Source organism: Trematosphaeria pertusa (genome assembly GCF_010094035.1).
Source record: "Trematosphaeria pertusa strain CBS 122368 unplaced genomic scaffold BU26scaffold_9, whole genome shotgun sequence".
NCBI classification, from domain to species: Eukaryota; Fungi; Ascomycota; class Dothideomycetes; order Pleosporales; family Trematosphaeriaceae; genus Trematosphaeria; species Trematosphaeria pertusa.
In genome coordinates this window covers 1053496-1078251 of record NW_022987220.1, presented here as the reverse complement: position 1 = coordinate 1078251, position 24756 = coordinate 1053496, and the positions used below count along the sequence as shown (strand labels likewise).

At 53.0% G+C, this 24756-nt stretch overlaps 8 protein-coding genes across 8 annotated transcripts; 4 read left to right on the top strand and 4 right to left on the bottom strand.

Moving 5' to 3' along the window:
• Positions 1-2890: 2890 nt before the first annotated feature.
• BU26DRAFT_532061 (uncharacterized protein) lies at positions 2891-4718 on the bottom strand (the record flags this gene model as incomplete). Its single annotated transcript, XM_033831074.1, has 6 exons — positions 2891-3057; positions 3115-3320; positions 3372-3515; positions 4205-4288; positions 4366-4574; positions 4617-4718. 6 exons carry the CDS (start codon positions 4716-4718, stop codon positions 2891-2893), a joined length of 912 nt encoding a protein of 303 aa, XP_033682418.1.
• Positions 4719-5573: 855 nt separating this feature from the next.
• Positions 5574-6483, bottom strand: BU26DRAFT_506658 (uncharacterized protein; the record flags this gene model as incomplete). The annotated part of the gene is made up of 3 exons (XM_033826933.1): positions 5574-5770; positions 6285-6402; positions 6460-6483. The coding sequence occupies 3 exons, from the start codon at positions 6481-6483 to the stop codon at positions 5574-5576; spliced, it is 339 nt and encodes a 112-aa protein (XP_033682417.1).
• A 222-nt stretch (positions 6484-6705) lies between these two features.
• BU26DRAFT_520583 (uncharacterized protein) lies at positions 6706-8312 on the bottom strand. The gene has a single exon (XM_033829324.1). It carries the CDS (start codon positions 8200-8202, stop codon positions 6835-6837), a length of 1368 nt encoding a protein of 455 aa, XP_033682416.1. The 5' UTR covers positions 8203-8312; the 3' UTR covers positions 6706-6834.
• A 5792-nt stretch (positions 8313-14104) lies between these two features.
• On the top strand, positions 14105-15337 carry BU26DRAFT_347735 (uncharacterized protein). The gene has a single exon (XM_033822396.1). The coding sequence runs from the start codon at positions 14209-14211 to the stop codon at positions 14989-14991; it is 783 nt and encodes a 260-aa protein (XP_033682415.1). The 5' UTR covers positions 14105-14208; the 3' UTR covers positions 14992-15337.
• A 346-nt stretch (positions 15338-15683) lies between these two features.
• Positions 15684-16884, bottom strand: BU26DRAFT_506656 (glycoside hydrolase family 16 protein; the record flags this gene model as incomplete). The annotated part of the gene is made up of 2 exons (XM_033826932.1): positions 15684-16441; positions 16494-16884. The coding sequence occupies 2 exons, from the start codon at positions 16882-16884 to the stop codon at positions 15684-15686; spliced, it is 1149 nt and encodes a 382-aa protein (XP_033682414.1).
• Positions 16885-18264: 1380 nt separating this feature from the next.
• BU26DRAFT_347708 (uncharacterized protein) lies at positions 18265-20773 on the top strand. The gene is made up of 3 exons (XM_033822395.1): positions 18265-18963; positions 19010-19436; positions 19493-20773. Exons 1-3 carry the CDS (start codon positions 18536-18538, stop codon positions 20612-20614), a joined length of 1977 nt encoding a protein of 658 aa, XP_033682413.1. The 5' UTR covers positions 18265-18535; the 3' UTR covers positions 20615-20773.
• A 385-nt stretch (positions 20774-21158) lies between these two features.
• BU26DRAFT_566392 (uncharacterized protein) lies at positions 21159-21662 on the top strand (the record flags this gene model as incomplete). The annotated part of the gene is made up of 1 exon (XM_033833515.1): positions 21159-21662. The coding sequence occupies one exon, from the start codon at positions 21159-21161 to the stop codon at positions 21660-21662; it is 504 nt and encodes a 167-aa protein (XP_033682412.1).
• Positions 21663-22565: 903 nt separating this feature from the next.
• BU26DRAFT_506652 (uncharacterized protein) lies at positions 22566-24452 on the top strand (the record flags this gene model as incomplete). The annotated part of the gene is made up of 5 exons (XM_033826931.1): positions 22566-22790; positions 22842-22960; positions 23007-23184; positions 23236-23303; positions 23363-24452. The coding sequence occupies 5 exons, from the start codon at positions 22566-22568 to the stop codon at positions 24450-24452; spliced, it is 1680 nt and encodes a 559-aa protein (XP_033682411.1).
• Between the last annotated feature and the right edge of the window lie 304 nt (positions 24453-24756).

Genomic DNA, 24756 nt, shown 5'->3' with positions numbered 1-24756 from the left:
ACGAAGGGAAGGGGCGATGGAGTGAGCGACGGCGGCTGGTACGCAGGTCCGGGCGACTGCCTGTGGAACTCCTGAGGCGCAAGTTTCAAGCGGGGTGCAGCTGTTTAAGCAACTGCAGCATGCACGGCGGACTCGCGCGAAGGCAAGGGCGGGTTCGAGAGCAGAGCGAAGCTGCTGCAAAAAGGTACAAGGGCGGTGCGAAAGGGTCGGGGCGGCGGCAGGCGAGGTGCGGCGGGATTGATTTTCAGTCGGCAGCGAGGCGCGAGCTGCGGTGATGCGGAGGTGGAGTGGCTGCCAGCAAGGCGAGAACCCGGCGATAATATCGACGAATATTACCAGCAGCGCGACGTCATTGCGATGCGCACTAGACAGGCAGAGTGTCTCGAGCACCTGCTTCCTGAGGCACATCGAGATCGTGCGCACCCTTCGCGCAAGCGACAGCGTTGGGCGACGAGCTGATCCGGCCAAGCAGAAACTTATTCATAGAACGGATACGATGCTAGCGGCGCGGGTGTGGCGGCTTTGGTGCTCGACGCGCTGCATCACGCATTACATATCAGAACCATCTCTCACGCTGACGGTGTACTGTGTAGATGCCAGCAACTCGATGCCGGCCGTACCTCGGAGGTAGTGGTACAATCACGACTCAAAGAATCGGCCCAAACAGGACACATCGCGTCGCAGAAACTCCCAAAGAGTCGGTTGTTCAAACAGACGGTTGCATGGATTAGGAAAGGCGCCGACTGATGGATTGAGGCGCAGCATCACGCCAGCTATTTTTTGCGAAAACCGTCGCGCTCGCTCCTGTTAGCTCGCCAACCACGTTTCATCGCCCTATAAGCCGGGCGAGAAATACGGATCCTCCAAACGAAACCTTTCGTTTGTCTTTGTGTTGTCCCTTTTCTTGCACGCCATGTCTAGCTAAGCGACCGCGGCGCAGCTCAAATGCCGTCGTCTGGAAGTGAAGCCGTTCGGTACACTACTGGTCGATCCCGAGGTTCCTTATGCGATGCATGAGCACGTGAGCTGAGATGGTTCAGCCACAACACCAACCGAAGACCCGCAGACTATCGAATAATGGAATGCTATTTCTCTGCTCCAAGATCAAACATGCTCTGCGTACCCCGAGCAAATCAGATCTCGCTCTACTCGCCATTCCCTCCAGCTGTATCTACATCACGTGTACTCTCGACCGCTCTTAAGCCCCACCCCCTTCCCCCTTCAGCACATATAAAAGCGTCACGCACAGCACCCCAAACCACGCAAAAGCAGTAAAACACCGCCGAACACCCACAGCCCGTATCATCGCATCGACAGCCGCGATTCCTGCAGCACTCAGCGCGCATCGAATGAAGTTATAGCTGGCCTGCACAGTTGAACCCCTATCTGGATTCAGGTCCGCAAGCAGCGTCCCGACCAATATTCGAGATGTCTCCGGGAGAAAGATTTCAAGAATCGTGAGATGTGTACCCGATGCTATGGTTAAGACGCCCGAATTCCATTCCCAAGACTAATTTTCCGGAGACTACACTTCCCGATGACGGCACCGGGGCAGGGTGCTGCATTAGTGAATTTTAGGAGAACGCTGACAAAGAACCTCTATACCAAGGAACTGAGATACCTGCAGTGGTGTCAGAAGCAATGGCAATGGTGCTTGATGCTCCCGCACTTTGGAGACATCGTAGGATGGTCAGCGCGATGTAGTTCTTCGGTAAGGCTAGGCTGATGTTTGCTCTGAGATAGAGTGCAAGTGTTAGTGAAATTTACCTTCTGCCAATGTCGTCAGCGAGGATTCCGGGGATGGATGGCGCTGTTCCAGAGACTATTTGGTATGAAGTAATGGTGAAGTTGACGGATTGGACGGTGATATTGAGCTATCGCGCAATCGCAGTAATCCGGGGGAAGTATGTGAACGAAGATACGGTGGAGAAGCAGCGGATATCGAACATGCGTAGAGGAGTAGAGACTTTTAAGTGGAGTTGAATATGGAGGAGGGCTGAATGGCCTCTGCGTTTTTTTTTTGGCGGCATCGGGATTGCTCGTTTCTGCGCGTGCGTCGTCGGCGTGTTCTATGTTGAAGGAACCTGCACTGACGATCCGCGCTCACGAATGGCGAAGGGCACGAAGGGTGAAGGGGTTTTGACAGGTCGAGTTGCCGCAGGATCACGGATTTAGCGACCGCCCGGGCTTACATAACAGAGCAATCCAGACAGAAGCAGCGCGCGACTCGATTCGTGACACAGGTCGTAGACTGCATGGGCGTATTGGATCTCTTCCTCGAATGTGCAGCAAATCCAACCGGGGATGTTAAAAGATTCCAATTTCTGTTGCAAGAAAGTTGGATAGGGCGCTGAGTGAAAATTCGAGACCGGTCGGAATCGAGATGAATGATTGATTGGAGCTATGTATGTGGGCGGAGGAGATCTCATATACTCCTAGGCACTAAAATGCCAAGACGCTAGTAGTGAATAGGGTATCACGTGGTATTGTGTAAACTAACAGCCCCTTTCCTTCTTCTTGCGGCTTTTGCTATGAAAAGCGCTGCCGTACTTTCCCCTAGCCCTTGTTGGGATTTCTTGAATGTGGGGGCTGGTGCAGCCTTTGCAAACATGTCGGCGAGGTTGGCTTTGCCACTGATCAGGGCAATGCCTACGTTTCCGTTCTGTGCATGCTTGCGAACGGAACATGCATTCCCCAGGAATGACTTGGAGTCAGACAGCATGGACATATCCGTTCGGAAACTGCTGTACGAGCTTTCTCATCTCTGCAATCAAACTAAATTGGTCAGCGGTGCGAAGAGACCCTTCTCATCGGAAAACTTGCTTGTTTCGATATTTCTCATCGTTGGGGTACAAGGTTGAATCAATGATCTGGTTGCGCCTATCTAGTGTCAGTCGTAATTGACCGGCAGCAAGCATGGTGTGTCGCACAGGGCGTACAGCGCATTACGAGACCCCCAGTCTTCCACAGGTGCATCTTTCGGGATGTTTTTGTGGTATTCCTCCAGGCAGTCGCGGCTCCATTGGCTGTTTATTGGCCGCAGTGGGCTCAGCTCATCTGAATGTTACCTGGGTTAGCCAATGGAAACTCGCCGCGTACAAGAGGCAAACTCACACTCATTGTGTCCATAGTAGGCTGATGAGTCGAAGATAATGGGCTGCGTGGTTGCCTTGTCGGTGGCGACGTTGCCGATCCAAAGGTCTCCGTGAAGAAGGCTAGGCCTGACTGTTCTGCCTTGTGTTTCCAATGGACGCAACAGCCTGGGAATCACCTTTTCCAGCAACGCCCCCGACAGCTCCTTGAGCTCTTCACTTGTTCCTCTGGCTGATTATTCCAAGGCGAGCATGCTTCGAATTCCCTTGGAGAAAAACTCTTCCCACGATGTTGTCCAAGTGTTGTCTTGCTCAAGGGTCCCGTTATAGGTATTGATGTGGAAACCAAACATGTTGTTTGGCGAGCTGCTCTCCTTGTGCAATTTTGCAACTTCTCTTGCAAAATCCGCGGCGGAGGGTAGGCTGGTGTCGAGGTCGTAGAAATCGCACATGAAAAAATGACGCCCCGATTCAGCACAAAAACCCCAGCATATAGGACGCGGGGCAAACGAGGGCGCTACTTTACAAATCTCTCGCATGAACTCATACTCCCCCTTCATCATGCCAAGGCCGCGATCTCCCGCGGCAAGCTAGCGTGCCGTTAAATATGGCTAACATTGGTACATCTTGGGGCATACCTTGAGAAACCAACGTGTCGTATTTGCCTTGTCTTGTCGAAAATCGATATACCCGGTCTGATTCCAGTTGCTTACTCCATAGCCCTGTGCAGCTACGATTTCAGCATTAGATGGAAGTGCTATATAACATCAACTTTACACGTATCTTTGTCTCACACAGCGTCGCAGAGGGTCTCACCGGCGAGAATCTCAGAGTCCAGTTGGAGTTCCCCCGAGTGCTTCGTACCCTCTGACCAGTCACCATGCTCTTGCTCCAGTCCCTCCCGCAGTCCATCAGGGAACTTTTCTACGAGCGCCCGCATCTCCCATTTCGCCCTGTGTTACGTTAACATGTGACCATTTCCAAAAGATGCGGGCCGCATACATCTGGCGAAACTTTGTCTCATTCGGGTAGAGAGCGGAGACAAGAAAATCATAGCGCCTGGTGAGCTATGAGTATAGATCCGAAACGCCACACACCCTACGAGTACTTACAAGGCATACAGCGCGTTGCGGTCGTCCCAATCTCCATGTGGCTCAGACATACCCATGACCTTTTGGTATTGTTTGAGATAGGGTCTTCCCAACCGATATCGCGGGGCTCGCCAGGGGCCTAGGTCAGCCTCGTTATGACCCAATAGGCGCAGGAGTCGAACATGCAGTTGCCAGGCCAGAGATCGGAGTGGACAAGGCAAGGCTTAATAGAGCGCCCACCTGTTTCCAAAGGTCGAAGAAGCCTTGGTATGACTTCCTTACAGAGGGCATCGAAAAGGTTGTCCAGTTCTTCGTCTTCACCTTGGGTTTGCTTCTCAAATTCATACATGGCTTGCATGGCCTGTGTGTACCACTTCTCCCATGAATCCTGCTATGCATTATCGTTGGGAATGTTGGCGAGATGCGTCGGTACTGCGAAGCCGAATTTCCCGTTCGGGGATTTTCCCATGCTGGCTCGGTGGACTTTTGCAACGATGTCCACGAAGGCCTTGACGTCCAGAACCTCGTCCACCATATCGTGAAACTCGCACAGGTAAAACCATGTGTTGGGCTCGCCTCGGAATTCGCCAAACCCGATGGGCTTCGGCACATGGCCGCCGGCGTAGGAGGAGTAGGCCGTCTCGGATAGGAATGAGCCTTCCATCATACGTCGGCCAAGCTCGCCTAATTCATACTAGATTTATTCGTTATTATCTAGATCGGAAAACTCAAACCGGACGAGTAGGGACTTACCTTCATGAAGTAGTGTTTCACCTCCCCGTCCTTCAGCCTCGCATTAATCCTGAATGTCTTGCACCTCCATGTTGGCGATGTATATCGGCAAATGTCGCCATGGCTTGAAACCCTGAGGAGCGACGTGGACTAAGTAATGCTCTAAAGCGGTGCTAAAGTCTCAACTTGTCAGCTATATAATGTGGTTTCTATCCTTTCAAACTTCGTCTCACACTTTCCTTAGCCATTTGTCTAAAATGGAGCCCAGCCAGAGACCATGGCTTGTGGACGGCCTCGGTCCAGAACTCACGCCCATATCCACCATGGGATAGGCCGCTTTAGTTTAACCTTCACCTCCGTGGTAACAGACGTTAACCAAATATCCAAATTTGCTGCACAGACGTCGTATGGTGTCCCCTCGATGCGAAACGGCTCACTGGCGATGCACGCTTGCGTATGGAAGAAAGTGAAGCGCAATATTCCATCATCCCACTCTCCGACATCAAAGAGTTCGTTCATATAAAACCTTCCCGTACCACTGGTCTTCATCTTAATGCGCTCCTGATAATTTCTCTCAAAATTGCCCACCTTTATTACTGGCGCTTTCCCTATAAAAAGTATACGACATGGGCCACATGGTGTCTGTGTGGCGTAATTTTTAAACCCTAGCTTTGGAGCGGACATGTCCCACTGTTGCAGACGCAGAAATCGGCCGCAATACCAACCATGAGCTGGGTCGGTTCGGGGAGAGCTGAGAAAATGCCGTGAAGCCACGGTAGCGCTGCAGGAGGATATCGATGACGCCCAGAACATTCCCATATTCATGACTGTGGGCTCTTTCCGAAAGACCCCCTACTAGGTAAAGTTGCTCACAAGTTTAGTCGCTCTATTTAGGTTCAGCCTGGCCACGATGAGACATCCTACGTCTACATAAACCCCCTCATATCCTCCTCTCGCCCTTAACCCTGAGCTCAGTGCACTTCACTAAAATGCATGGCGATATGGTCAATGGAGGGGTGTTCCTCGCCTGTTTAAAAACGCGAGAGTCGCCCATACATGTCTGGGTGGCCTCTGGGAGTCTTCCAGGGACCGTGCTGGGGCCCAAGCCGCTATGTCGATTGTACGCAAAAAGCTCTCGTAGAAGCTTGCATGGATCCCTGCCTGAGTCTTTTCTTTCTCAAACTGCGTGAGGAAAGATGTTAGAATCTTACAAATCAGCACACAGATTGGGTGTGTGGACCCCGCGCCTCTGAGATGCAGGTCTCTTCGCCCATATGGGCCAGTTCTGGGCGGCTTCTCAACTCATCTCAAAGACCCATTTTTGGGAAGATCTGACTTATTCACGCTTGATAAATCCGCCCAGAATTACCTGCATGTCCAGTGTCGAAAGTTTGTTTGGGATCCCAGGCATCATACCTGCTAAGCCATGCGGTGGGCGGGTCGCTCGTTGCACCCACCGTTACGTCTCTCCGTCTTGTACGAAGTTCCTGCCCGAGGTAGTATAAATATCTATGCTTCGCTTCCTTCACTCCTGCTTGACTTACTGCGCCGGCCGTGCACAAAACCATTCAGAGTCTTCAGAGATGTGGAGTCGAGCTGAGATCGATTACCTCTAAAACTACCATCTAATGGAGTTCATGTGTGTCTGGCTCTCCTAGAGTCATGAGATCATGAATGTGTCGTGTATATAGAAGGGATAATGGGCAGGGGAAAGCCCATGCGCCGGCACAAGCTTAACTTCTGAATACTTTTCAACATTCCTTGGAATTGGCTCTCGATGTCGATCATCACTGGAGAGCAGTCAGTGTATTGAAATGCAACAAAATCCTTGGTATATTGTTTTCAATCTCGATGCCGCCCAACCCCAACTCCAAAACATCAGACATTAGCCTCCTGAGCCGATCCGGGCTCCCCAAACATTAGTCTTCCAATACCACTCTCTTCATCATCGACACCATGGCCACCTCCTCCAAGAGGGTATCCTTGATAGCCTGAAGGAACGTCTCCACAAACCGATCCTCCCAGAAACTCTCGTTATAACAGCAACTGTAGACGATCTGATCCTCATAAATCCATGTATGCACCATCTTCCTCTTAGTCAGTGTCTCCGCGCCGAACCAGAAGTCCTTGACCCGCACAACATCCTTGATTTCCTTGATGAGTTGCTCATCGATAACCCCGAGAGGACCCAGCCGTGGCTGCGCCTGCCCATCCGCGTTGCCAGTGGCTTTGCCGCCGGTATACATGGTCTGTGCGAGCTTTTCGTGGAAGCATGCGGTGGATTCGAGGTAAGGTGCGTATCCGGTCGCGTACACAGGCGCCAGTTGCCCGTAGTAGGACTTGAAATCGGTCTGAGGGGAGACTTCGACTTCGGTGGTGAGCACGCTGGTGCACACCGTTGGTGCGAACTTCGTCCGGTGGGATTTCTGAATGAGGAAACGCAGGTCGCAGTGAAAGGAGGCCATGTAGCTCATCACCTCAGAGGGAGGGACTAGCTTGGCGACGGCGGCAATGACGGCGGCATGGAGCGCGGCTGTGACATCAAGGGAGGATGCTTCGCAACCCTTGAGGATGGCGCGGGTTTCGCCTCTAGAGAACTTGGTGAAGCGTCGCGCTGTTGCTCGAGGTGCATTTGCCGTGATGGTGGGTGTGAGTTCAATGAGGGGGTGGTGAGGCTGCAGTGAAGCGATGCGTTTTGCGGCCGCTTTTTCGATCTTAGGCGTGTATTCGAAGGGAATCTGGAGGGCGTCGTCAATGCTAGGTGAGAGGTTCTCCGCGCATCCGCCAAAGACGAGAACCGGGTCCGGTTTTGAGAGACATTCGATGACATAGTTCAAGCAGAAGATAGCTCCACGCGCGTCGAGTCGGTAGTGGGGTGAACGGATGAGGACTTCCGAAGTGTTGGGAAGGAAGTAGCACATCATCTGCTCATTCCGGGGAAGATGTCCGAGAAGCTGGTCGATTGTCATATCTTGCTCCACAACAAACGTCGCCGACACCCACAGAGCGACCTGATCCGGGTTGCCGATGCGGTACATGTACGTGCCATTGTAGGGAAACGCTGCGACCTCCGGGTAGTTGTAACGGACTTGCTTCCAAGCGACCCTCAGTGCAGTCTCCGGATCTCCAAGTTTCGGACTGAACTCGAGTTTGGCCACGGCAGTCTTGGCCCAGTTGTCGCGGTCGAGAGCTTTATCAACATTTCGATTGATGAGGTTGATCTTCTCAAGGCAAGACTGCGGACGCTCCCATCGGCCCGGACGGGTCTCTTTCCACGAAAGCGGCATCTTTAACGAAGTGACCGAGGACAAATGAACGGGTAGAGTGACGAGATTATGGTCTGATGTGGGATGATGGGTGCGTCCTAGGGGGCAGAAACCGCGCCTTTATTTGCTGCTTGGAGAGGAAAGAGGGCCGAGAGTGAGACCCCTCGTTTTGGACCGCATGGTAGGTTTGATGGGCGGAATGGTACCCACTGCCCCGTGCACGCTAGCTTGGCTGTATAGCGGTAGGCGAAGAATTAGCGAAGCGTTGATTGCAGGCATGAAATCCTGCAGGAGCTGCATGTCAATTAATCATAGTGTGGGGATGACTGACTGCGGTTCCCTGGGCCATAGTGGGTGTGGAAGAGCTGAGTGGCTGCTGTATGCGAAAGTACAACCTTCGTCACAGTGGCATGCCTACCCTCGAGACCATCGTTCCGTGACCATCCTCACCGCCAAATAAACAAAACGTCTTTCTTCCAAGCGGATCCGCGTCCCCCTTCTTCGGCCTCGGACGGAACGCAGATGCTCCCCGCTGCTCGCAATCTCCCCCTCCACACTATCGAATCTCAGACGACCAATTGCCTGTGATCCGCGGTTCTTCGCATTGCAAAAGTTCTGGATGCGGCTGCCGACGCCGAACGTGCAGCGGTTTGATATATCGGAACCTTATCGGAAGCTCTGATCGCTGCCCCGACGAATTGGAACCGATCCAAGGCTCGTGCTCATGCAGCCACGAGTCAGCGCCCCGGATTTGCCATGCCTAGCGCATGAAAATCCCTCATCTCTTTTGGACATTTCCACACTATTTCTGCACGACATTTCTTCACTCTCCACTTTCACGCTCCCTCGCGTGCGCTGTCAATGTCCCTCAAGACCTTAAAGCATCCCTTATAGCCAAGGTTCCTATTCAATTCCCGTGAAGTCTCCCGAGGTTAGCTACCGTACACCGCCTCCGGAAGTCGACTCCAGTTTCGCAGGTTCCTCAGAACGCTTTCGATAACCCAAGCCTACTTTCCCACTTCGCTCTTCTAGACGCAGACCCGGAACTGCGGCGTGAGAGAGTTCGCCAAGCTGCAGGGAAATCCACAGCGCGCCACCGAAGCCTGGGCTTTAGTCTCCGAGCTTCCGAGCTTGAAGCACCGACCGCACTGCAGACCAAGCGAGCGCCCTCAAGCCAGTATCGCGCGAAATACGCGATGCCATCTCAGTTCAGCTGGAGGGGGTGGAGTTCCTCTCTAGCCTAGAGCACAGCCTCAATTCTCTAGGACCTGCTTTCGTCAGGGGCAATCAGGACGAACCTCCCTCGTCGCTTCCAGAAATTCCACCACGGCAATCATGGCACCTATCGGAAAACCTCTCTTTGGTGGCTTTGGAAACTGCGGAATTCGTCCTTCTATGTGGCTTCCATTGATCCACACCTTTGTCGCCTCTTGATTTCTGCTTCAGGCCCGAAATTCTAAAGAAGGCATGTGATCCTCTGGAATATCTTCAACTAGACGTCCTGCTAGAGCGTAAGCAAAGGATGGAGCCTCTGTACACATGGGTGGTATCTGTCCTTTGGCTCGCGCAGTCTACCAAATTCCGGCTCGGTCAGTTCTATGAGACCTCTTCCGGAGAGTATCAGAATGGCTCGTAGGCCTATCCATGGGGCGGGATGCGCAAGTCTCGTTGTCATTCTAGGCCTTATGACGTTCGCGAAACCTTCAACTTGCTCGTCAAAAAATTGGATACATGCCGACCTATGCGGATTCCCTGCGGCTTTTAACCCGAGGTGTTTTCCGTGATGTGCAAGGACCTCGAGAGCTGAATCGATGTGGGAGAGATATTTTGATGCGACTCTGCTCTTCCCTTTCCTTTACCTACCCCAGTTCTCAGCTAGGGTATGGAACGGCTGGGCTCCGACTCTGGATACCTATGTTGTTATACAAACTGCAGCGTGCCTAATCGTCTCGAGTCTTTCGCCACGCGGGAAAGTTGCGACTACGACAACTATGGCTTTCATTTCTCCTTTCCACTGGATGCACCGTCATCAAAGTTTCTACAAGGCCGTATCCCAGGCAGCAAAAGTCCTCTCTCTGGATCGTGTCTGGTCGTGGCTTCTAGGAATTGCCTGATACCGAAAGCGGTGTGAAGTCTCCACATGGCGCCTCTCTGTCTTCCGCATTCATATACGCCAAAAGACGCAAACACCAACGGACGCCCGGCTCTTGTACTCAAAACTTAGGGGATCAGTTGATCACAGGCAACGCTCCAATTCACGATCCCCGAACGGCCAAATGAAGTATCCTGGATCGAAATTCGCACTCTCAGCATGAACGCAGCACTTCACACCTGCTCTTGAAGCGCGCCTCAAATATGCGATCATCAGCGACCATGGTCCGTCCGCTTGGGGCTTCTCCAATCACAAAACACTCGTACGGCAGGGCGGTGGACTATTTGTTTCCTCCTACTTATTCGGTAGGGAGTGCCCGAACTGGACAGGTTACGTTCTCATATTGGGCACTTGACTCGTCTCCAAAAGACTAAGAATGCATATCATGCCCAGAAGAGGCTCGATTGAGCGTTGCGGCCAAACCTCATCATGACATTTGCCCTCCAGCGTCACGGAGCCAATGCAGCAACTCCACCAAAACGGCATCGCCATTCGATCATGTCTGTGGAAGTTGAGTTTCGGAGGAGGTTGCAATCGATGCGGCTCTAATAGCGAAATGTGTTTGAAGTTGAAGCGAATCTGCAAAAATCGGATTAGAGGACCCTGCGATAGGGCCTACAAATTCTACCGCTTGCGCACTGCAGTATGCTAGAACAAATGATCATGCGCGCGCGCCAAATACTCTGGAATCACGAACTCGGACCACCTTCGAAATGCCCTATATGGCAAGAATCTTGGGTTTGAAACCATCCCCACCATGACCAATGTTTCGATCTCGCGACTCCGAAAACAAAATCCAACTTTCCTGGCGCGTGAGATGACCTGAAGGGCCGTGGCTCTCTATTCTTCATAGGAGCTATGCGTCACTGTTGGCGTCTGCTCCATTCCTTCAATCTATCTCCAAATACTTTCATTGAACCTGACACACGGAAAGCTTATCGACGAGTACCAAAAGGCGTCGATCCTACGGCGAATGTCTGCCATGGAAGTGGGAGACCTAAAACCAACAAAAGACGCGGAATGGAGAAGTTCCGCAAGAGGGATTAAGAAGAACATATCCGCAAAACCGTCCATGCACACAGTCCCACCTTAAGATCAGCACTTAGTACCCAAAGGAAACACAAGATGCCACATGTCCGTTCTCTCTCAGGTCCGAAACCGAACATTGGAAGACGGTATACTGAAAGCTGGGGCTCTGAGCCTTGTGATCGTCCCGGATAACGCGCAATGAACAGCTCAGACCGTCATGTCCGCTAGGGGGAAAAAAAAGGAGTCCTACAAAGAGAACGAGTGAATTGACCATGTTGAACGATGCGAGGAAACAATAAATGCACCACAAAAGCCTCATAACTTGGAAGCTCACGACGCATAGCCGACCTTCACTTTTGCCTCATACAAGTTGACCTCTGAGGTGCTCTAATGCAACGCTAAGCGGCGTACTTTCGAGATGGGAGGCCCAAAGCAAAGGAGAAGCAGCGACATGGAGACCTGGCTGTGACATGTCTGTCAGATCACGTTTACAAGACCGGATTCGCCACCAATATGTTCCTCTCTGTCTCCTCTACTATCCACACTCAAGGCTCCTTACCGTTGTTCATCCTAGCGCATTAAAACAACAAAACGGGGAGAAAATCGCTCCATGTCCGAGGAGAACTGCGCCTCCCCAGACATGCGTCGCCGACTTCTATGTGGAGGAATTGAGAAGGAAGAATTGACTAATCAAAGCGAAGTGGCGACGTTACAATGAATTGCAGAGAGGTCTGCGGACTGCGAGCTCAGTGGTCGAAGCACCGGCGTATCTAAAATACGCCTCAGCTCTCGATCTATCCAAATCCACCATCGCCTAAGAATGCCCCTCGAAGGCCCTCCAAAGTCTCACATCAAGCGACTGAATGGAGCAATCCGTATCAGGCTCCATGCTACTAGATCCAGCCTCCATAAGGCTCTCTCTGACAACATAATGGACTCTTCAGCTTCTCTCTCCTCGCGTAAAAAGTCTAGCTCCTCGTGAAGTAAGACCAAGGTCCACGGTGCACCAAAAACGCCGTGGAGCAGGCATGTGGTTGGAGCCCAGAGCTCTAGAACATCACACTCATCCTCTTAGAGAGTGTGCCTAAAGAGGAACAACTATCGAAAAATCCACACTCCTCTTCTATGCGTGCTCGGATTTTCGTGGAGCGCAATCTCAGAACTTGGGAAGCTTTAACCCTGTATGCCATATGTGCAGTCTCGGCCTGCCCAAAAGGCTTCTTTTCGCCTTACCATGTCTCGGAAAAAAAACCCCAGCGTCGTCCCGAAAACCCCATGCGGGAGTCAGACATAGTTTCTCCCACACATTTGGGTATAAAAAGATCCTACTATTGGGGCAATGTCCCCTTCGTCCCGTCTTTCCTTTTACTCCACCAAAAATTATACCAGAACCAGTTATGTCTGGACTCCCACCCGGACCGTACACTGTAGGGAGTATGGAAATGGCCTTGGATAAATTCGCTAGTACGAAGATATATCAGACCATGGCAGAAAAGAGCGGAATTGAACCTCAAAGCAACCAAAGAAGATCCAATATCTCGCCGTGGCAGAGAAGAGTCGAATAGAATCATGAAACAACCAAAATCCACATGGCAACGGCCTTATGCGTCTGCGCGCCTGTCGACCGTATTTCACATCTTCAAAAGAATTACCCTGTGGCAAAATGAGTGCACCCTCGGGAAGTCCGAAAACCCAAAACACCAAATGATGTCTGCGTCCGAGCTCCCAGCTAGCCCCAAATGCTTCATGCGGACCAGGACTCTATCCTCACATCCTTGTCTAAAACCCCCTAAATAGATGAGAAATGTGTCTTCCTCTGCTTTCACCACAGGCCTCGACCCAAAATATGTATACCCGGTTTCTAGCCGAGGAAAAAAGGAAGCCGCGTTCTCCATATCCCTGGAGCATCCGGACGCACACTCTCCTCAGCAATGGAGACAGCAGAATCTGTACACTATCAACTAATGCTTCGTGGGATTGAATTACGATAATAGGAGCTGAAAACTTGGTAACAAACACCTCTCTGAAACCGCTCAGTGACGCGACTAAAAGACGGCTTGCCGCTGCGCCATGTGTTCCCCGCTCCTGCATCCCCCGTATTCGAAATCAGAAATACGAACGCTTCATGGAAATACCAAAAGGACCCCTAGATGCTCCATGACTAGTTCGAAATAGACCTGCTACGCCGTGTCCCGAGCTCCGAAATTGTACACACGAAATGTCCATGTGGAGCACCGCGTTCCAAGCTCCCCGCCGTCTGGTCTACAAAGATCTACGATTCAAGCTGATGTCTTTCTCTTCCTCCTCCCCATTTCCGCACAGCAAACCCGTCAGGCACTCAGCAATGTGCTGCGTCTCGCGAGCAAAGAGTCTACAGCCATCAACGCCAACGGCTATGCGCTTCCGAGCAAACGATCGCCGGGCAGAAATGCAAGCAAAAATCCGAGACCAACAGCAACGATATCGATGCGGCGGTGGGCGAATCGGGGCACTTCAAACTTCAGATTCAACCCACCAAAACCACGATGCCAAAGACGCCATGTGCTGCCTCTCGGCGTCTCCCTCCAAATACCCAGCATACCAGTCCCTCATGGCGGAAGCAGGGCAGCGTCCAAAGACCACTCACTCAGCTCCCTGACTATGGAAAGGAAAGATCTGCCGCGTGGTAGTACCTTGCCTTGGTAGCTTAGTCTTGCCCGACTCCACGGGCTGTCACTCCAGCAGTCTATATCGGTTCTCTTTGCTTCCCCATCTCCCCTTTCTTGTTCGCCCGCGCGAACCGGAAAAAAAAGCTACCTACTACGCATCATGACCAGACAAGTGCTGGACCTGAGTAATCAGATTCTATGTACAACAACACAATTCCCCCGTTCAGCGCACCGAAACGATCGGCTGGAATGCCTCGTATGAGCCGACGCTTGCAGCCTCCAGAAAAAAGTCAAGGACGCAGCCTATGTTGGAGGGAGGTCCTTCCAAAAACCGTCTCTAGCCTTTGCATGGGAAGTCGAGCGGCAATCGCTTTTCCCATATCCACAAAGTTTGGTCCGCCATTCACATGTCTTTGTCGGTTCTTCTCCCCCTCGCATTTACCAAAACCTCTCCTGGCTGAATGCATGAACGGACTCGCTGGCCGAAAAGCCGAGACGCCTCGATTCATGAGCTCGCTCGGAGCTTGGGAGCACAAAACTCGCATTCAACATATAGCATGGAAGCAATCCATAGACGAACGACTTCATGTCGTGATCAAAACAACCCGGATAGAGAATTATGTGCACTGCCGTGCCGTGTCCGCAGCAAGATCTCCAGCCCGACACTTCGAAACCCTTCAGACCAACCAACTGTTTATACCAGATCCTCCCTCCGGGAGAAGCTCAAAAACCATATCCTCTCCGTCGCCCGTCGTACTTCCCGATCCAGACCAGACCGAACCAAATTCCAAACAACAACAACAAACGCGTGCTCAACGCACCCCTGCGAGAGCCAGACGATGGCGTGCCTGGTGGCGGCTGGGGGACCGTCCACAAACGCGATACGGGAGCGTGTATGGAGAAGGGGGCGTTGCCGCATTTCCTAAGCGGCTAAAAGACACAGACGGGAGTGGAGTTAGTGATACGCCCGGAGGATTCTGAAAGACGCGGCAGATTCTGATTATGGAGGCAGCGTAGGCGGGGTTGCTCAACAGGCAGTAAAAACGCGAACCGCCGCAAGGCATGTGAGCGGTGCGCTGTGTACGAAGGCCGTATGGATGGACGGCATGGAGCGCATCGTGTAACACGTGCTGTGGTTCATGGACAAGATCGAGACGACACGATGGGCGGTGGACCTGAGCCTGCGTGCTAGTAGCGAGCATCAGCAACTTCGGTTGATGGTGGACGACAGCAGAGGGATCAACAAATGCAGTCAGTATGAACGATTTCCATTCAGCACTCACAGTATCCACATGCCCACACGCTCCGCTCGCAATATCGACAATAAGGAGTGACGATGAGAAGCCGTTTCCCCTTCCGCGGAAACCCCAGGCATTCCCATCAGGAATTACCACTACAAGAATAAGTGATACGGTGGAAGAAATGTCCAAGAAATGAAACGTCCAGATACAGAACACTTCGCCTCCTATGCATTGCACATGCAACTACCGATTCCTGGGCGACCAACTACTCGCTCGCTCAAGATGCACATGTAAGGAAAGTGAGATATAGACCGGCAATGCCTTTTCGACAACCAAAGACTCCAAGGGATATGAAAGGATAGACATGAAAGACCGAGGTGTGCTCGTGATCAAATCGTAGACAAGCAAAGAAAAGCCAGACAGTTGATCAGATCACAGCACAAGGAGACCGAGAATAGCAACCACGATGGCAAGCGCGGAGCCGCCAATCTTTCCGAGGCCGGGCTCCAAAGATGCGACACCGTTGCCACTGGTATTGCCCTGGTCAAAGCTGCCTGAGCCGCCGCTGCTAGCTCCACCAGTCTGTTGAGCTCCACCGGTCGCGGTTGCAGCGGCACCAGTAGCAGCTACAGTTTCCTGGCGAGCGCCACCACCGGGATTGCCACCAGGGACCATGGCAACGGAGCGCGTAGGCGCGGCCCCGCTGGTAGACGCGGACGCCTCACCGGGATCCTCGCCAGTTCCCATCAGCGAGCCGAGGACGACGATATCGTCCGAGATCTCGACCGTGTTGTTCGTCGGGTTCTTGGCATCCTTGTACACGTAGCTCTTGTCTCCCTGGGCGTTGGCGCCCTCCGGCGGGTCGTAGCAGTCCACGTCCACTGAGGTGACCAGGTTGTAGTAGTATCCATTCTGCATATATTGCGAGTTCCAGTCAATCAGACCGCCAGCCCAGTCGATTGTGCCCTTTGCGTTCTTGGAGATGCCGGCGGGCCAGAGCGAAAGCATGATGCGGGAGGGGGTTTGCGGGTAATCGAAGCGGTTCGAAGTTGCGTTCCAGGTCTTGGAGCGCTGGACAGTTCGCAAGTCCTCGCCATCGACGGACCAGGTCAGCTCGTCGGGCTTCCAGTCGACGCAGTATGTGTGCGGTGCAACGGTGTTTTCGACCGTCAGATTCGCGCTGTTTGTGTCTGGAGGGAGCGATTAGCTTCGTTGGCAGGCGCTATGGTAGTGCGAACTTACAGACTGTGATACCCTGCGAGTAGAAGTTGGACTGCACGTGGCCAACGTCGATGCCAACGACTTCGAAGTCAATCTCGTCCTTAACGTCAGACATGAGGATAAAGGCCGTCACCACGCCCTTGCCCTGACTGGAAGTCATGTTGGCGCAAATCTTTCCGTACCATACGTAGAATGTCGATGCCAGCAGTGTGCCCGAAGTATCCTCGGCCAAGGTCAAGAGTACGCCTTCGCCGTCGTTGTATGGCACGGGCATGCCCTGCGACTGCCAGTTGGCCTTGGACGCATCACCGAGGTATTTGTCGATGCTCTGGACGTCGTCCATCGAGTCAAACTTGTACTTGCCGGACTTGCACACGGGGTTGGGGACGCAGGAATCGAGGGCGTGGGACATGGTGGGATCGCATCCGCCGAGACAGAAGGCGCCGACGCCGCAGTCGCCATATACTGCGCTGGTTAGCTGGATCCCGCTGAGGTCGGTGGGGGAGGGCACATACGGCCGCAGCAGGGCGCATCCGCCGGACAGTGGCTGTCTCGGGTGCATTTCTGCGCCATGACGGAGGGAGCAAGAGCTGCCGCCGCGAGGGCAGCCGTGAGGGCGCGTCGGACCATGCTGGTCGCGGCGTTATCGTGGCCGGAGCGGGCGTTGGATGTCGTGTAAGGATGCTAAGAGTGGAGTGCAGCTGTCAAAAAGCTCGCAACCGCCTGCCAGCCGGCGATAGATGACCTAATTACGCTGCGCAGTCGCCCTTTCCAAGATTCGGCGATGAAACGGCAGGCGCGAGGGGCCCCAGGAACGGTCGTGCAGCGAATGAGGTTGATCGGGAGTGGGTTGCTGGGCTCCCCTGAGTTAACGTGGAGCGAGGTAGCGAGCGTCGGGGGGAATTAGGGGATTATTAACAATATACGTATAGTGGGGGAAAGAAGGCGACAACGAAGGAGACGCGCGATGGGAAGGAGAAGAAGTTCGCAACGAGCGAGAGACGAGGGTGAAGAGGAGGGAGTGCGCGGGCCAAAGACGAGACCGGCGTCAGCCGTCTGGCAAAAGTGGTGAAGTCTGGAGACGGCGGAGTGGCGCTACGACCAGCCGGGCAGGCGCCTACCCGCTTTGGTCTGCGTCATGCAGGGTCAGCGCGAGCGAACCACGGCCGGCGAGCACTGCCGGGGCAGGATTGCGCATGTCGATGACATCGAAACTCTCTATGCCGATGGAGAAGACGTTTCTGTCGGTATTTGCATTCCTGGAGCGCAACGTGTCTTGCGGCACCTCGACCATGTTTCCTCGAGCCCCGAGTCCTGTCCGCATCCGTCGTCGCGGGCCCGCCGCTCAGCAATCGATAGCGGCTAGCGTTGGCCAATTATTTTTAGCCTTCCGCTCTCCTCCTGCTCCACCTCCACGTGCGCTCCAGAATGTGCGCGCGGGAATGCAGCTGTCGCACCCAGATCTGAGAGCCAAATTCCGTGGTCTTACAGAAGAACGTTCCAAAGGATGGGCGCAGTAGGAAGGCGGGGCCGCACGCTGGTTCCCAATAGCCTATGGCGTCGTTGAGGCCCCTGAGGTGCCCTTTGCGCCTGCCGCATCACGACACTCCCCCACCGCGAACTTCGACAATATGGAAGGCTCGATGCGTCACCTCGCGCCATCTATCAATTCATCTCCCATCTCTCATCGGAACCATTGAATGTGCTTTGGCGTCTCTCCTCAGGCCGCAATGGCTTCGCACGAACCCCACGAGTCTGCTCTTCACCGGATTGCGCTTCTCCCCCCGCTCATAATCTTCTTCCCACTCCCTCATTCAATGTCGCCTGCTGTCGCATGCAAGGCATTCTTTGATGTTGTGCGCGTGGTCAAGCACGGCTGAGCTCTCATCAAAGCAGAGTTATTGGCCTGCCTCGCAGATGGCTTGCATGATCAAGGCTGAGTGGCATTGGCTCTGCGCAATAGAAAAGGCTTCCTTCGACCGGCCGCACGATATCTCAACCACGACACAGAAGTTGTCGCGTACTACGGCGCGTTCATATTTCAACCAGCTTGTGCTTACATCATGGACCCAGTATCAGTCGCCTCGCTCGTTGCGGCATGTGCCAGCCTTGCAACTAATTGCGTCAAGGCCGCCGAAGCCCTCCGCAGCCTCGTTGACAGATACAAGCAGGCTGAGCTTTCGATCCTCTCACTCGTCGAGGAGTGTGCAACAATTCAGCTTGCCTGGAGAGGGATCGAGAAATGGGCGGAGAAGAACATACAGCAGATGGACTCTCACGAAGAGATTGCCGAGAGGTTGGCCCGCTCCGTGTACGCTGGGCAGCTCATCATGTCTGCCTTGCAAGAAGATATAGGAAATCTGGCGCCCAAGACCGGGGGGTTTAGGAGGCGTGCCAGCCTGAGCTGGAGTGATGATTTGATTCGGGAACACCAGAACCGCATACGGGGCCAGACAAATGCGCTCCAGCTGCTGCTACAGGTCATCAGCATGTAAGTGCAAGTGCGCCCATTTCAATAGAGAAGTTGACATTTGCAGGCCTCAAAGTGAAGAGCGCGCTGAGGTACTCACCATCAAAGAAGACGTGTTTCGCAAGGTGGACGATAGCGTCCTCAGCATAATACCTTCTCGTCTTTCGTCCCGGCTATCGATAACCGGCAGTGACTGGGGAAGTATAAGGAGTAACGCTACTGGCAACCTAAGATACATTCCCTTTAGCTTCGACAACGACCTCTTCACGTCCTACGTATACAAACGCAATTATCGCCCCCTATCCAACCTCAGAAAATCCATCACGGATGATTACGGAAACCAGTTGCGAGACCAAAGCATGGATGAATATGGTGCCATGAAGGAATCAGCTTCAATTTTTGAAATGAAGAGGCGAGACTACATACGCACCGTACGTGCACAATACGATAGGGTGAAGGATGCTTGGTCTGGCTTTCGCGCAACGGCTGTCTTGGTAAGCCGCCAAATAACTGCCAGCGATATCGTAACTGACCGTCCGTTTGCGTCCAGATCCCACAGCTATCACTCCAACCAGGCATTGATATCCCTCACAAAGGCCATCTCGATAGCTTTGACAACAGAGAGCTACGGAAGGCATTCTATAATCATAACGAGGTGGAGAGAAGCTCCTACCGAGACATTATATCTCGGCTACAGGAAGGCGGAGACATTGTCGCTCTTTTCCATCCACGCCCTATCGACCCGGCCAGGCTAATTAATTTTCTGTGGTACGCCATGGACAAATTCGAGGACCTCTTCATTACGGTAATGCAGCGAATCGCTTTTTGGGCCGGCAGTTCCTGGATTGCCGACTTCAAAGCGGCTTTCTTAGAAAACCAACTATCGGAGAGAAATCTAGCTTCAGACGTCTGGCAGGAGGTCGAGAATGCTGCCACGTATGCAAATAACGCTCAGCGCCTGGTAAAGGACTCTTCAAAGCGACCATCTTCTCTGGAGCTTGCTTGCACTGCCCGGATTTACGGGCTCGCCAGTTACCTCCTTCGCACAGGATTTCGACCGGTCAAAGGAGAAGAACATAAACACCCGCTGGTTTTCGCAAGGGTGCACAATGACAAGAAGCTGGAAGAAATTTTTCAAGATTGGAGCTCTGTCCCTGACATATTGTCCGCAGCGCTTGACGCTTTGGTCCGGAGTGCTAGATGCGACTCCATTCACTGGTCTACCAAAAGTGGCCTTCCGATCCGACTCTCTGCGGTCGATGCAGCACAACTATTCATACAGCACGGGGCACATGGCGCTATCGGAGCTCTCCATGCAAGCCCATATGGTGCAGAAGCCATCCCAGTCATCCACTCTATTGCATACGCCATAGGACACCTGAGAGAGCTCCCCGAGGCGGTCCGCTCGGCTTACCGAATATTTGAACTTTTACTCCAGTCTGGAGTAAGCCCTGATATTAGTGGTTCCATGATGGGGGCCAGTGGTGAAATTTCTCTGCTTGCGTTAGCCGCTTACTTGAACGATCGACGCCTCGTCGATATCCTTCTCAAAAATGGCGCTAGAGAATTTGCGATATATCCATCATTCGCTTACAGGGAGGTCAAAGCCTCCATTGACTCGACGATGATGGATGTTCTTAAAGCATCAGGCATTGAATTGGCATGGCATTAGCCAGTTGATCTTTCGTTCCCACGAAAAGGAGTGGGCGTTAATCAGAGGCCGAAGGGATGGACCCCTCCTCGAAGAGCCGTGCGACCAAACTAGGATTACGCTACACGACATTCTGAATCCCTTCAACTTCATGATCTCGACGGCTCGGGGCTTCGACGCATCTTCAGAGTCGCAGGGAGCAATGAATAGGTAGAAGACTTAGCGGCTAGTCTCACAGGATACACTTCGTGAGCAAGTAGCTCTTCAGTGGATGGATAGCGATAGTAACGTATAAACCGCGTTGTCCTGTCGGTATACTCGATAACTTCACTATAGTAATGTATGCTGCGTCTGTGTCTTCCACCTTCACAGCTCCTGCCGTTTTCAACATTTCTTCACACCCAATGCCTATACTGATTCACCAGCAATCAAGTCACCACTTACCATCACACACCAATGCAGCAGTACAAAACGGTGCTTGCCGCGAACACAATCGTTTGTCCAAAACAAACTCTAATTCGGAATCGAAGAACGCATTTCAATCGCTAACATTTCTCGCACCGTCATGACACCAAACACCACAACGCCGGCCTACACAATAGAATACACCAACCCGCCCGACCCACCCCCTCGCCGCCGTACCCCCATTCTCCCCCGCGACCCCAACATCCCCCCTTCAGCCCGCTATCGCAAAGCGCACGACATCCACACTCCCCCTCTCCCCATAACCTTCAAATGGCGCTGCTGCCAGCCGTCCTGCAACGCCTCCGCCCTCCTCCCCGTCACCAACAGCACCACCACAACCACGCACTTCGTCACCATACTGAGCCCGTACAAGACGCAGTATAGCTGGGAGCCCGCGTTCAGGAACCACAGGTGCATGCAGTGTGGACATGCGGCGTGCGCGGAGTGCTGGTTTCTGAGCGTGGAGAGCGAGAAGTGTGCGTGGAGGGGGGCGGGTGAGATGGTGGAGGATGGGAGTAGGGGCTTGTGGGAGAGGATTGGGGTGTGGGATTCGCGGGAGGAGTGTGAGAGGCGGGGAGGGGCGTTGAGGGTGGATAGGTTTTAGGGTTGGGGTTAATTTGAGCTGAGTTTGTGTTGGCAATATAGCTGATAGGTATGTGATGTGTTCATAGTCGATCCATGGATGTGAATATGCTCATCACGTGGAGTCGAGTTCGATTCGGATTAGCGTACACGCTAGTCATGAGAGCCTACCTAGGTATCACGCGAAGTCTAAGTAAAATAAAGGCGAGAAGGCGTGCCAAATACATATAAACCTTAGAAGAAAGATAAATCAACTATGTGTCTCTGAAATATCGTCGCTCATTGCTGCTCCAATTGGCTGTCCCCCCTTATTTCGGGTTAGCTCCTTGGCGGACGACCGCGCTTCCAAGGTTTTTAAGGTTTACATCGCTTCGCTGAGATTATTCCCACCACGTTCCATCTCGAAACTCGTTCATTATATCGAAGCGAAAGCTTAACCGGACAAACGACCACCGATTCATGCTCTAGACGGGCGTTTCGCAGCCTCTACCGCCGGCCCTATATTGCCAATCTTTGGAAGCGACTGTGGCGTACGGAATATTCTCAAGTACGCGAACGCGGCCGCATTGAGTCCGCCAGACTATCCTGCTCAGCGGTCAATCAGGATGGAAATATTCGCTCTGTCCGAATGCCCTTGATCGCAGTCATTGTCCCAAGGTCTGAAGCACGACAGGCCCTGCGGTCCATCTTTCAGACGTTCACCGTCGCCTCAATATCTCAGCCTTGTGCAGGCGCACATCGAGAGTTCAGCCGCAGCGCCACTGCTGCCATATTCAATAGAACAATTACGGACTTTACCGTTTCCTCATGGTAGTGAGGAGGACTGCTCATATACTTCTATGCCTGGGCTTTAAAACATGAACGCTGATCTTCTGCGCAATTGAGACTTGGAGGAAGTGGGAAAGGACTCTCATTCGACTAGAATATGGCCTTTTCGGGGGCGCACTGGTTCATGACACTTGCTTGCATTATCCCTCTGTTGTTGCCTGTCTCCGCTTCGAGCGATGCACATCAATTTCCGGCATCTCACATTGGCCATTTGGCATTCAGAGGGCGAGACCTCGCTAACTCTACCGCCTTCACTAACTCTACCACCTCCCCCAATATCAACGTCCCAACATGTGAATTCTCTCCACATGCCTTCCGAACGGTACGTTCATCGAGCCTTGTCTATTCCCCTTGATATTGACGAAGATGACAGACACTTGCCGTCAAATGTCAGTCCGAGGTCGAGGCAATACAAGTATGCCCAACTTCTGCGATGAGCTCTCGACGCCGCCGAGAACTAGCCAGAAGCCTTGCAACATGCGCCGTGGATGTGTTCGTAGCCAGCCTTTCCAACTTGTCCTTAGCTCACGCTCGGTAGATATCGCGATGTCAATTCGTGCGCGGTATACACAGTCCCTGATTACGGGCTTCCTCCCTTCGAGAGCGACGACAGACTGGGTATGATGGCGAACTACCTTAACCCCTTCTCCGATCGCATTTTGGGCAAGCGAGCAGCGAAGGAGCAGGGAGCTTGCAAGAATCCAGATATTCTCCCCGTACGTTTTGCCGAGAGTAATTGTGTGTGGCATTGAATCTGATCAGCGTAGATATTCGAGCGAGCAATCTCCCCTTTTCATAACGACACCGATGGCAGATGGCTGGCGGTAGAGAAGACGTAAGAGCTTGCGCTGTGCCCCTTCCATACGCGACACTGACACATGCTGACTACTTTAGGCCTTCCCAGTATCTACGTTGCCTCATGCAAGCGCCGGAAGCAATGGTTGAGTCTTGCGTGACCTCCTCGATTCGCAAACTGCAATGGCTGCCGGACCGGCTGATTATCTACGGCGGACAGAAGCGATGCTCTACCCGGGTCCAGATGATGATCACAACCATCCAAAAGATAGTGCTAGAAATCGTGCACTTGGCCGCCGAAATATGGTGGGCGAGAAGAAAGCGCAAGACTGATCCGAATTACGGCAGGTCCTTCTCGTGGGTCGGACTCTTCCGTGCCGTCATCCTGGGTATTGGCACACCGTTGATATGCGCCCTCATCATTCGCACTCAGTTTCCGGAGAACTCTCTGGCTGCGGCATTGGGCTTGTATCTTCTGATTCCGCAGGCTGCACCCATCATCGCCTTCCTTAGTGGAATCTTCCTCAGCAAGGGATTCGGCACCCAGACTCTCTTGGTGGACCTTGTGTCCGCCGGCGCGGCCCTTGTCTTGTACAACCTGCCGCTGAAGATTTGGACTGGTCCCATGTCCACTCTGGCGTCTAGCACGGAGGCGCCGAGCACTGAATTTCTCTATCTGGGACTCTATCTCGCAACCGTACCTGCCGGCGTCGTCTTCTTCATCTACCAGATGATCATCCTCCTCGCCGTGTTCCTGTTCGTATGGTCCGTCTGCGGAAAACACAAGAACCTAGCCAAAGCCGCCGGCGTCTTGGTAGGCCTGTGGATCGCGATGTGGATCTGGATATTTTCCTTTGCCGTCTTCGCCATCATGGAGGTGATCTGGCTGGCGTTCTACAAGAAAAAGAACGGCGGCAGATTCCCCGTGCTGGAAAGTCTGCGGGAGTGGTTTTCGCGCGCAGGCAGCCCTATTGGGTTCATGCTGAAACGCTATGGATATTGGGCGTGGGTGCTTGTCTCGTTTGCGGTTGCAGTTGGGAGGTGGATGTTTCTTACGCAGTTGCTGCAGCTTACGGGCGGCGCGTTCTGTCCCGATTCGTTGAAGGGCGCAACGGCGACGAGCTTTCTGCTTCCGTTCGCGGCTATCTGCGCTAATGTTGCGCTTAAATTCTGTGGCTTGGCTCTGTAGAGCTTTCCCGCTAGGCCTGGATTTCAAGTTGTGGAGGTTTTATAAGTCCTGGTCGTTAGTGGTTTCTAAGGTTAGCTGTTAACAAGTGCACTTCCCGGTTGCCATGTGATGGACACCTACCGATCATGGGACCTGTGGATGGAGTAGCTGGCGCGTACCTCAGACTGTGCTACACAGTCTCTTCGCCATTATCACGCCGTCATGACAACGACAGCGCACAAGTGCACTCTTCTACATGGACCTGTAGCCATTCGACCCCGAACAGCTCATCAATAGGCTCATCGCGCTCACTGGTTATCTCGCA

What these genes read in the sequence shown, in the direction of transcription:
- BU26DRAFT_347735 (XM_033822396.1), top strand. Translation starts at nt 14,209, where the DNA reads ATGTACAACAACACAATTCCCCCGTTCAGCGCACCGAAACGATCGGCT.
- BU26DRAFT_520583 (XM_033829324.1), bottom strand. Translation starts at nt 8,202, where the DNA reads ATGCCGCTTTCGTGGAAAGAGACCCGTCCGGGCCGATGGGAGCGTCCG.
- BU26DRAFT_347708 (XM_033822395.1), top strand. Translation starts at nt 18,536, where the DNA reads ATGGACCCAGTATCAGTCGCCTCGCTCGTTGCGGCATGTGCCAGCCTT. An exon ending in CTGCTACAGGTCATCAGCAT is followed by an intron (nt 18,964 to 19,009) that starts GTAAGTGCAAGT and finishes TGACATTTGCAG; the next exon opens with GCCTCAAAGTGAAGAGCGCG. An exon ending in TTCGCGCAACGGCTGTCTTG is followed by an intron (nt 19,437 to 19,492) that starts GTAAGCCGCCAA and finishes GTTTGCGTCCAG; the next exon opens with ATCCCACAGCTATCACTCCA.